The following is a 12,744-nucleotide window of genomic DNA, read 5'->3' on the forward strand; positions in this document are numbered from 1 at the left end:
TGATTAGAAAATAAACTCCTACTTCGAGGCTCAAAGGGGTTAACGAGGGTCTATCTCCCTTATATCTCCGGTGTTTGGGGATTTGAAATAATGCCTGTACATCCTCAGTAGGGTTTTTATTCAAAAACACATGATTAGAGATTTTGCATTTTTATTTTTCATCATTCTCCCTCAGCTTTCTGCCTAGACAAGCGATTAGTAAAGTTGGTATCGTATGCAAGCAAATCATTTTATGAGTGATAACGAATGGATTACTTCAAGAAAAACATAAACAATGCATTATGATTTTCATTCAGAAATTAACAAGTTTTTACATGCTAGCAATGCTTAAACAAACAATGAAATGTTACAAATGAGAATGCAATAAATAACTAAATGAATGCCATTGTTGAGGAGACTTGACTCCGTCTGGATTTATTGCTCTTGGATACTTCCTGCAGTTTGATACCCTTTCGAGACTTCAATTTAAGCATGAACTTCTTGGAACGAACGACACACAATCCTCAGGTGATTGGCTTTGCGCTCCAACATGGTAGTCACTTAGTATTATCATGTGTTCCTTCCAAACACTTCAGATTACTTCAAAAGAAAACTCCAACGAAGTCACCCAAGAGTTGTAAACTTTTGCCTTACTTTAGGGATTCGAGAAATGCGAGTGATGCAATGCTCAAGATAAGAGTACGTCTTGCTTATCCCTCAATCGGGAGCCCCAAGCATAGATGTCGGAGAAGTATTCACCATCAAACATGGAGGAACCTTGTATGGCCATCAAACTGAGGAGACTTATTCATGATGAAGAAGACCCAATACACGAATCTTAACCAACTGAAATTCCAACAAATAGGGAAGCGAATGGGCACAAGGCAATAAAATCACATCAATTTGTTTCTCATATTCTTCTTGTCTCTGTTAACAAGCGAAGGCCACTGAGAAGGAAATTCTGAGAAGAGGCAACTGAGATATGAAGTTGAACCTTGAGAATGAGAAGCATTATGTAGAACACTCTTGATTACCACATGGAAAAATATTCTGACGAAGTCACGCAGGAATTTGTAATGCTTTTAGGGATTCGAGCACGCAAGTGGTGCAAAGCTCAAGATAAGAGTACGTCTTGCTTATCCCTCAATCGGGAGCCCCAAGCAACTTCCACACACGTACAAGAGATGATTACCAATTTAGCTTCAATATCCAAACCATTTGGAGTGAGAGTGGACGATCCTTGCATTTCTTGATATCAGGCAATAGGCACAAACCAACAACATCTGAATCAGTGGCGTCACGACTTTTTATGGCTTTCAATCTTTTCTCCAAGAGGTGGAACCTTTTGTCAGTTTTAATAATTGGAAACTTGCAGACTTCAATGATGTGAATTCTCTTTACCAAGAATAGGAATCTCAACATTATTTCAAACATTCTGATACATAAGACTTTCTCATGGGTAAGATCTACGTTTGCATTTGGCTTAGGAGGAACTCGTCTCAATTCTTCTTGTCAAAGAGAAAACGCTTGAATAACCTCCATACACTGATTTATGTCAGTCTCCATTTCTGTTCTCATCTCAGTCAAAAACCTCACGGAGTTGTTCCATAGTTGATCTCGGAGCTTGTGGCGGTGAGAAGTCAAATCCGTTGTTGATCTTGAAATCTGAGTAGAAAGGGTCCAACAAGTCTTTAAAAGAGCCATGAAATGCATGATGGTATGAATGCATGTTTCCTTTATGAGAGATCCTAAAGTCTTTTCACACACTTTAATTTCTCTTTTATCTTTCTTTTTATTTTTTTGAAATAAAGGCTTCATTTTGTATATAATATTTTTTCTCTTTTTCTATTTCTTTTTTTTTTTTTGAAATAGACTTTAGGATTCCCCATAAATGAAGTGGATAAAGTAATGATGTTATGCAATACAACAACATGGGATCAAGGTCCATATAATCTTAGTAACCACTGTACAATCCTTTGAATAACTGATATAGGTCAGATGTCATGAGATCAAAGGTTCGGCATAGGCACCACACAACCATAGGAACAATAGTCACCCACAGAACAGAATAGTCACCAACGGTACCTGTCATGTATATCCCTCCCCACTCACAGGTGAATCTAGGTCAGGGTAGGTCAAAAGGTCTCCAGCGTTAACAACTCTCCTGAAACACCATCATCGTTGCAAATACATGCCAACAATGGTATCCCATTCGAGTCTCGACTGGTCGTGGGTCTCGTGATCGCAATCAACAGAACCTGACATTCTGTTGGCGTCATGACTATCCACTCTATCCTAGGTATCCTATGTGTCAACTCTGGCCTGGGTATTGGGCCTTTTACCTTATATAAACATCCCACCCAACCTGCAAACAGAGAGAATATGTGGCCCCCACGGGGACCCATAATATAGTCCAGGATGCGAGAAAGTAAATATGATATGCAAGCAGGAAATGAACATGATATGCAAGCATATATATACAAAAGGCAAACACATAAACAAATAAAATAAACACCCAATAAAAGAAACAAGCAAAGGCTAGGATCGACTCGCTAAGAATGGACCAGCACAGGTCTATCAACATCCCCAGCAGAGTCGCCAGCTGTCGCACGCTTGCGAAAAATGAACAGAGTCGCCACCAATATATTTATCCCATAAGGGAAAGGAATATCAGAAAACCTAGGAAAGGATAAGAACAGGGTCTTGCGACCAGAGAATCTAGGTACGGGAGTCGGTTACGCAAGGGGAAGGTGCTAGCACCCCTCACGCCCATCGTACTCGATGGTATCCACCTATGTTTGTTTCTATATAAAGGGTGTGTACTATGTCTACCTATATGTGAATGCATGCAAAATGTAGGGAAAATAAAGAATTGTACTCGCACGGGCCCTACCCCGCTGCCTACGTATCCTTTTCAGGAATCAGAGTTACCGTAGCTCAGCTAAAGATTTTCTGTTTGTTTTTGTGTTTTTTAATTGGGCGGAGTCAACGTTCACGTTCTTGCATAAGGGACGACCTACGATGCGTACGAACGGAAATGACATTGCCCTTAGAAAGAAGGAAAGAGATTGGTTTGTGTCTTTTAAGGTAGATAAGTGATGAACAGTTCCCAATACCGGGCCACTCACCACTTTCTCTACTTTGTTTTAATTTGAACCATTGTTAGGTGTTTTAAGTGATTTTGGTTGTGTATTTTTTAAAGGGAATTTACTTCGCGATTCGAATCACATAAAATGTATAATGATCGAGAAGCAGATTAGGGAATGAATCCCACTCACTTCTATCTCATTATATAATGTTCAAGAAACAGATTAGGGAATGAATCCCACTCATTTCTATCCCATTAGTTAATGTTCGAGAAACAGATTAGGGAATGAATCCCACTCATTTCTCTCCCATTAAGTAGTGACCGAGAAATAGATTAGGGAATGAATCCCACTCGTTTCTATGTCACTAAGCGATTGAGAAACAGATTAGGGAATGAATCCCACTCATTTCTCTACCACTTTCTTAATGTGATTCGCATCTTCCTTTTATTAAGTATTTTAAAAGTCGAAAAGAAAAAGAATGCAGTGGGGAACTAACCTATTCTCTAATCTAAGTTATTCTAATCTTCTAAAGTTATGTTAACAATGGGATAGATTCTAAAAGAAGCATTAAAACGGTATTAACAAAGTAGGCCAAAAATATGGCCAACAACAAGTAACCAAATCACACAACAATTATACGAAACAAATAGCATGGAAATGGTACAAAAGCATAAAGAGAAACAATTCAAGTATTAGTACAAAATTAGTCTAAAAAAAATACTACTATTTTTTATGACCTTTTTAATGAAGGAAATTAAATGTCAAAGTTAACCTAAGATCTACTTATTCTTATGAGCCCTTTTTTAATGTCAATGATCAACCTAAACAAACTACTATTTTTATGTACTTTTATGGGGAGATTAATGTCGACAATTACCTAAGAATCTAACAAGCTTTATTAAAGGTTTTATCATGTTTTTTATAACTAAGAAGAAAAAAACTATTGTGAAGTGAACCTAAAATCTAACATTGATTTTATGCATTTTTTACTTGATTTAAAATTGGCCATGAGCTAAAAAATAAAAGAAAAACAAAGATTAAAGTGAAAACTAAATCTACACTGCAGGGGGGCGGGGTGCAACAGCAGTTTTCAAATGAACTAAAATCAATTATGAAACAAATTGGGCCTGCAATCAGGGGTGTGAAGAGCAGGGTTTCGTGTGAGGCCCAGTCCAGGCACGCATGGTGTGCCAGCACGGAGGTGTATGATTCTGAACATGTTACAGGGCCCAAGATCTCGTGGCCCATGGGGTGTGATGCAGATTCTCAGATTTTATTTATTTCAGATTTTATTCTAATCAAATTCTATCAATTAGTGTATTAATGTTCAAATTCATGGCTCATTTAATATCAATTAAATTCTACTAACTAAACTTTATGCTAATCAAACAATATACTAATACTAATTAAATTATATGAAAGAGGGGTTTAGGGTTAAATTACCTTGCGACTATTGGAGTTCTTCACGCTTCTCCTCCCTTGCTCAGACGAACTCGCGGCGGCGATACTCTTCCCACGACGACGATAGCTCATCCGCCGCCGTGAAGCAACCTCTTCGCCTCCGCCCTTGCTCGTCTCTCAGTCTCGTTTCAGTTTCACTTCTCATCTCCGATTTCGTATCCTCTTGAATCGGTGTTGTTGCCCTTGTATGAAGACTCGTTGAAGGAGAAGTTGCGAGGATGATGACGCAAAGGTGTTGGTGAGGTTGAATCGATGAAGTTCGAAGGAGAAGATTGAAGCGGTGATGTGATGATCTTCTTTCTCTGATGCTCTTTCTCTCTTCTTCGATTTTGTTCTCAGACTCTCCAATTACGAACTCCGATCGGTCCTCCGATCTTGTTGCTTCGGAAATCAATGGAATAATGATCTTGCGATAACGATGATATAGGTTGAGCGACGCTCGAAGGTCGTGAAGTTGCGATTGGCGAAGTTGTGCGGATGAATCGTTGGATCGAGCAGTGGAGAACTTCAACCTCAGGTAACTTCTTATACTTCCATTCTTCTTCTCCTTCTTGCTACCGTTGCCATGTACTGATACTTGCGATGATGATGTTGCTGTTGCGTTTCGTAGCAGAGTGATGGTGATTGCGTTGCAGAATTATTGATGAAGAATATTGGATTGTTAATTTGAAGAAAGACTGAGGCGGTGATGATGATGGTTGAATTTGGCATGAAAGTGCAAGGTCAAGAAGATGGAGATGATGAAGGTGATGAAGATTTCTGAGAGGGAGGTTCTGAGATCGAAGATCGAGAAAAATGGTGGGAGATTCTGTTATATAGAGGTTAATGGAAGTTGAGACTTTGAATCTGAGCCATAGATTGAAGAATTCTGTTACAAGTTGAAAGGTGAGATTGAATCCATTCTGAGGTTAGTTTATTCTGTTTTTTTCTGTTATGAATTTAGTTAGAGGTTGTTATAGGTTGAAAGTGACAGTTAGAGGTTAGAAGAAGTTAGTTAGGGAAAGGCTGAGAAAACTGTGAGTTACAATTCTGTTTTGGATGTCTGAGTGAAATGTTAGTTAAAGGTTATGACAGTTAGGAATTGGATTAGTTAGGGTAGTTATGAATTCCTGTTATGTGAGTTTTCCTTTGGACTGCATCTGTTGTATTTCCCTTTTAGACTTGCAAGAATCTTTCTTGATATATCGTATGCTATGCTTTTAACTGGATGGAATATTTCTTGATCTGATCATGGGGACCCGGGCAGGACTCGTGAATTAAATTGGCTTTGATCCATACTTGCTCACTGTGAGTACTTCGAACATACACTTTGCGTTGACATGATTGGCTGATAATTCTGTTCTGTTTTGAATGCCAATATTTTTTTTGTATTTGACGCGCCTTTGATAAAGATGATTTTGTGCTGATGATATTTACATCTAACTATGCAGGTCTGATGGTAGCTTGTGTGAGTGTTGTGCTGCAGGCGATCCGATTGGAACCGTGTATCTGATTTTGTAGGCTTTTGAGATGCATTCCATAGGCTGAAAGTTGTCTAAACAGGTATGAACACAATGCAGTGGTCTTTTCTGAAGTAGGATTTTTTGGTTAAGTGAAGTAGGACTTCTAGTTGACAGTTAGAAAATAGATTGATTGAGTGAAGATAGGCTAAGTGTAAGGTTGATTAGTAGATGTATGGCTGACCTGAACTTGTTTATTTTTTTTTGTATTTTGTTGGTGAATGTTTGAATAGGTTGAATGGGTCTGTTTTGGTTAGTTAATTGTTGTTAGGAGTGTTATAGTGATGAATGCAAGTGCTTGGTAATTTGAATGTGTTATGTATGTGGGAATGGTATGTAGAGTTTATTTGAGTTTTTATTTTGAATGCATGCTGGTGTGAGGTTTGATGGTTAGAGGTATGTAGCTGTCTTGGACATGAAGCAAATGCACTGGCTGTTAGCTTTAATTTGGAAGCATATGCTTTGGATTTTGATGGATTGTTCTTGCTGATAGCTGATTGTTATGCAGGTTTTGTAATGGAACAATGGCCTTGCTTTGGCTTGAATCTTGAAGGGATTTGGCTCAATTTAGACGTGGTTGACCTTGTACAAAATAAGCAACATGGTGCCCCGAGTCATGGTGAGCGAAGCGAAGATAAAGACAAAATGGGCTTGCAACAAAAGGAGATAGGTTCAGAAGTCAGCAATTCCAGTCTTAGGGTCAACGGTCAACTGTTGACCAAAAGTCAACAGTTGACCAAAAAGTCAACTATGTCAAATTTTGTAGATTTTTCTGTACTCTCCTTTTTGTAACATGTAACTTGTATTTGAAACAATGCATTTGAATGAGCTTGTGACTTGGAATAATCATGAATGAATGTTTCAATATGACATTTGACCCAATCTTGAATAATAAGGGCAATCTTACAATCTCAGTGAAATCTTGACTTTATTCCAAATCCTTAAATTAAATCTCAGAGCGAATGACTCATACCACAAGTGATAACCTGACCACTTTAACGAATATAATCCAAATGCTGAGCAAAAGTCTCTGATGATCATAAGGTCCACGCCTCAGGACTTATCTGATAATCCCGAGCATACAAAGAGTACTTTAATCCATGAACACTGAACACCTCTGTTGAATAAGTTTGCATAGTGTAGAGACCGTAGATGTTGTGAAGCCCTAGATCCCATGCTTTAGATGTTTATTTGATGAATGAATGTAAAGTGTTAGATGACCTAATGGAGATATGCAGATGAATGCAAAAGTTTAAGCCAGTTAGAGGGTAGGACAAATTTGGGGTATGACAGTTGTTATATCCTAAGAAGTTTCAAATCCAAGCTCAAGGTGGCTATAAATATCTCAATATTGTGATAGGGAGGGGGGCAACCTAACTAGAGTCTAGAACACAAAAATATACACATACAAAGCTTCTCACTCTTTATGAGTTAACTCTCAATCTCACAACAAACTTAAATCCTCTGACAGTCCTTAATCACTAGGGATTGTCACACATTTGTACTTTTAGCGATTACATAATACCTTTGTAAAGAAATCTTCTTATTGAGCCTTGGTGGAAATATGAAGCAATTTGAACATTCTTAGCTGAATCTTTTCTCTACCAAAATGATATATATATATATATATATATATATATATATATATATATATATATATATATATATATATATATATATATATATATATATATATATATATTATTCTTTTATAAAAAGTGAATTAACTAGAATGTGGATGGTACTTTGATTATCATAATATAGAAATTGTGGTTTCAGGAATGAGACTTTGAGATATTCAAGAAGATATATCAACAATTGTAGTTCATTTGCAACAAATGAAAAGGATTAATATTCTCCTTTTGAGGAGCTTCTCGAAAGTTTTTGTTTCTTTTTTCCTCTACATGAAATTAGAGATGATCCCAAGAAGAAATAATAGCCATATGTTGATTTTCTAGTCCTAATATGCATTTCCAAAGCTAAGAATTTGTAGTGAGGATTGAGGAATATCTTGAGAAAAATAGACTTCTTCATGGTGTTCCCTTCAAATACTTAATAACCTCAGAAGTTGTTTTATAATGAACAATGGTAGGAAAGGAAAGAAACCAACCCAATTGCTGTGCAGAAAATGCCATGTTAGGTCTTGTGGTTACCAAGTACAAAATTTTGCCTATTAGTATTCTATATTCAACTATAATCATAAGCTGCAGTTGAATCCTGATGCAATTTCAATGTAGGATCAAGCCATGTAGAAGCTGATTTTAATGTTGTCATGCCTGTATCTTGGAGGAGATTCCTTTGTTGTGTGCTACCTCAATACCAAAGAAACACTTTTGCTTGCCCAAATCCTTTATCTTAAACTCATCATCCGTGATTCCTTTATTCATTCAAATTCTTATAAAGAATTTTTCACAAGGAACCATGCTTGAAAAAAGTCCAAAACAAATCATTCAAAAGAAGAAACCAAGCTTGAAAAAAAGTCCAAAACAAATCATCCAAAAACGAAGTATAACTTGTATTTGTGACTCAATAAATGTGATCATTGAATTTACAATACTAAGAAACATTGTTTCTTCGATTAAGAGTGACTTACATTAATAAACAAACCTAATGTGCATACAAAAGGCACAATACAATAATCCAAGTAAAAAAGAATATAACTAGTTTCAATCTCACATGCTACAAGAATATAAAACAGCATATCAGTGTTATGTGTATGAAAAGAGCAAAGACCCATCTTTTCTTTATCAACTCATGAGATTCGTCGCGTAAAGAAGTGCTTCCACTTATCTCTCCCGCGCTGACAAACTCACTTCTCCCACTACCAGTTGATGCCGAAACATTAACCGACAAGGAACCTAGAATAATGCATTTTAAATTGAACATATTAGAAAAAAAATCCCAAAGATTATATATGCCGATTACTATGTGGCCAGTGCGCTTATTGTAGCACAGGTAAAACTTACAGTCATAGTTAGCCCATCCAATGCGTTGACCAGCAAGATCGTAGACGAAAATTTTGTCTTTTAATACAAGGTCTGCCAGAAAGAATAGTGTTGTTAGTAGTATCATAAATTAATATAAGAACTGTCTTTCAAATAATATCTTCAAGATTCAGTTATTTTAGTTTAACAGACTTCAATCAGATGCAAAACTTAGCACAGAAACAAACAGCGTTGAAGTAGGACCGAGAATAAAGTTTCCAAACTGGTACTATACAGTTACCTCCTAGAATTGTTACATCTTGACCTGGGATTTTCTGAAAGCCAATACACCAAACTGATCCATCTCCCTATAAAACCAACAGGTTTATTACATCATTCAACTAGTGAGATAACATTCATAATCGAAAAAATTGAAAGTATAGCAGTAAGATGTTTGTGAAAAAAAAAAACATTTATTTTATTTGGTCAAAGAAGCCAGCGGTGCGCATAATTAGACACGAAGTAGCTCTTAAATGGAAATCGAAGTTTGGATACTTACAATATAGTTCTGCTTTATAAGGTAGTCCTGTGGTCCTAAAACGAGAGACGCGCCACCAGCAAAGTTCAGACTTACTTGAGGAAACATGTCAAGGCTGTTAAACACAGTATAGCCGTTAAAAGGCAGAGAAAGATCATCTATTTTAAGCATTCGGGAAAATATGTTATAAATAATCAATTAAATATCTATGAACAGTTCCATTTTAACCTGGTGGTAACTAAGTAACACTGATTTCCTCTGGAAAGAACAGTGCGCACAGATTGTGGAATGGCAGCGGTAATCTATACAGAGAACAACATTTCTGTTAAATTATAGATAAACCTTGTACAAAGAAAAAACCCATGTTATTTTTGCTAATTATACATGAATAATCAAAGCAATATCTTTAATTGATCAATTGGACAAAAAGAAATTACCTAAGTGAAACTCACCGCATTGATAAAGGGATTGTAAGCCTCTTCCGCAATGTATGCCAAAGTTGTTCCAGAATCAATAATGGTACCTCTATTGTTTGATGTAGCAAAAATAGCAGAATCAATCGGCAAAACTTGGCCACCGACAGAGATGCTCAGCAGATTTAGATTATAATGAGGCCTGAAATATTTACCATAGAACTAATCTTAATGTTTAAACTTTTAATCAAAGAAAATGGCCATTTCAATACAAATAAAATTTTGACAGTAACACATTTACCAGAGTTTTAAGATAAACCACGAGTATAGATACATAAATAGATAAATTGTAGCATTTTATTCTAATGGAAGAACATACTGTGACGGAACGAGTGGACTATAAATTATGTTTGGCTCCACAATCTCACCAAGAACCAATAAGCCGCCACCGTTACTATCTCCTTTCAAGCAGTGTGAGAACACTCTTGGTGCTATTCCTTGTGAAGAGAGCTGAGAAATTACTGACATTCCCTGTTGCCCAAATCCAAATATACCGTCGATTGCTCTATCCGACTTTGTCAAGTCCCCACTCTGCTGGTTGCTACAACTGTTACATTCCACAGCACAATATAAAAGACAATGCTTTCCAAGTTCAAATCAACAAATATGAAAAAGAAAAAAAAGTAAGGTACTGTCGAAATTGCCTTATTTGAGCTTATCTCCTAACATAATCGCTCGCGAAACAATTTATGACATGTCCATGAACTGTTCTTAACTTATTTCAACAAACTCTCTAAGATAGCTGATGAAAACAGCTTATAATTTATGTGAAAATAATTCGGCTTTATTTTATTTGTTGTTATAGAAATAACTGATACATAAACACTTACCAGATAAGTGTTTAGTTAAGTTTTTTATCTAAGCAAGGTCTAAATATGAATCTAATTTCAGACTCACCCAAAAACGACAGGCGCCGATGAATTTGACAACAAAGATTCCTCAGAAATACTAGCAAAATGCATCAAGTCCGACACATAATAGCCGGACGTCCCACTACCATCTCCATACTGGAATATATAAGTGCATTGATTGTTCCGACTGGAGCAACTGCTATCTGATGACTGGACTCCGTTCTTACACCTTTGGTCAGAACAAGAGATAAATGTAGATGTTGAAGAACTTCTAGGGTCAAAGTAATTCAGCTGAATCTGTAACAAAAAAAAACAGCAATAATGTAAAAACTTCAAAACTCCCACAAGTATCTTGATCAAGGTTTAAAAACACGGCCACCAAAAACGTTATTAGAAGGTGCCGATTCTGATACCGTTGTTCACACCACTTTTATGATAAAGAACAAATTGTGGTTAATTCACACTGCAATGACCGTAATCAGTAATGCAACACCTATAGCGACTGAAACCGCGAAAGCCATTACACAAATGCAACGCGACTGCGACCTTTATTTAAAACATTGATCTTGATCTCATTGTTATAGCATTGAATTAACAAAAAGTAACAGGTAATTTACCTGGAGACCACTTGTTTGTGGACAACCGATGCAGGAAGCACAAGTCACCCAGAGAACATCACTTCCGGTGTCAATCTGCACATAAAATTCTCTCGGAGGAGTACCCAAATTCACCTTTGTAAAGTAAAGCCTGAAATAGGCCATAAAAACATAAGGCAAAGCAAGAGTATTGAAGGAGGGAAATTTAGAGAACTATCTGAGTGTTTGGTTCTGCTCTTACAAAAATTGATTATGAATAAATTAATTTGGTAAAAACTTCTTTGAATGTGAATTGATTTATGTTTAAATTCATTCATATGAAAATGTGTTAAACAATAAACTCAATTCTAGAAAGAAAAAATAAATAAATTCTCATTTTTGGAGTTCAAATTAATTTTACTCAAAACATTCATAAGTGTTAAAACTAATTGTCCAAATCCTTAACCAATTCTATCCTTAAGTTAATATGGCCGAGTTGGTCTAAGACACCTCATTATAACAAACTTGTAATAATAAAGAAAAAAGAAAAAGTAACAAACAAATTTGATAGAAGAAAGAATTACCCAGCTTTGGAGGTATCAAAGGATCCTTTAACAGGAAAATTAACAACATAGCTAGTAGACTGCAAAAACCTTCGATGTCTAACACTATCTAATTCTCTGAGGTAACTCAATTCAACTCCGTGATTCGTAGGAAAAGCTCTTTCAAGTGATAGAATCACCGGAGATGAAGAAACAGCAGCCGCGGAGAGAATCGCGACGGTGAAGAGGATAACGGCGGTTATCATTGGTGTGTCGGTGGAAGTGAGAAGGGAAAGTGAATTCAGAAACTAACTAAAGGAATATGAAAACAGAAAGCAGTTGAGAGTTTGTTTCATGATTGGAAACAGATAGTTTATGTGTAACAAGGTTTGAGGGAGAAGAAGAAGAAGAAGAGAGAGATTGATGTTATTGTTAATGATTGATGATGTAGTATTAAATTATTATATAAGGTTTGAGTTAGAGAACCTGTGGAAGTTGCAAGTTTGAAGCAAACATAAGTTGGAAACGGATTACGCTTTCTGTCTAAAAACAAAATAAAAGATTACTTAAAACGCTAGCGGGGGGCTACGGTACGGCCATGTTACATTTTTATTTTGTTATTATAATAATATTTGACGACGAGAAGACCTGTAAATTATAGTATAAGAAATGGAAAAATTCAAACAACTAAAATTTAAAATTAAAAAAAATTGCAAAACTATAAGTGAAATTATTAATAATATCTTGAGATTGTGATTTGTATAAAAAAAGTAATCCTAAATAGAATTATGACGAAAACTGATCTTTAGAATT

General features: G+C 36.2%; 1 protein-coding gene across 1 annotated transcript; it reads right to left on the minus strand.

Moving 5' to 3' along the window:
• Positions 1-8,532: 8,532 nt before the first annotated feature.
• On the minus strand, positions 8,533-12,455 carry LOC131635998 (aspartic proteinase 36-like). Its single transcript, XM_058906628.1, has 10 exons — positions 11,974-12,455; positions 11,432-11,561; positions 10,861-11,111; positions 10,283-10,510; positions 9,943-10,105; positions 9,719-9,792; positions 9,512-9,605; positions 9,254-9,320; positions 8,995-9,066; positions 8,533-8,886 (listed from the first exon to the last, which is right to left on the minus strand). Exons 1-10 carry the CDS (start codon positions 12,195-12,197, stop codon positions 8,708-8,710), a joined length of 1,482 nt encoding a protein of 493 aa, XP_058762611.1. The 5' UTR covers positions 12,198-12,455; the 3' UTR covers positions 8,533-8,707.
• Positions 12,456-12,744: the final 289 nt, after the last annotated feature.

This window comes from Vicia villosa, unplaced genomic scaffold, assembly GCF_029867415.1.
Source record: "Vicia villosa cultivar HV-30 ecotype Madison, WI unplaced genomic scaffold, Vvil1.0 ctg.001605F_1_1, whole genome shotgun sequence".
NCBI classification, from domain to species: Eukaryota; Viridiplantae; Streptophyta; class Magnoliopsida; order Fabales; family Fabaceae; genus Vicia; species Vicia villosa.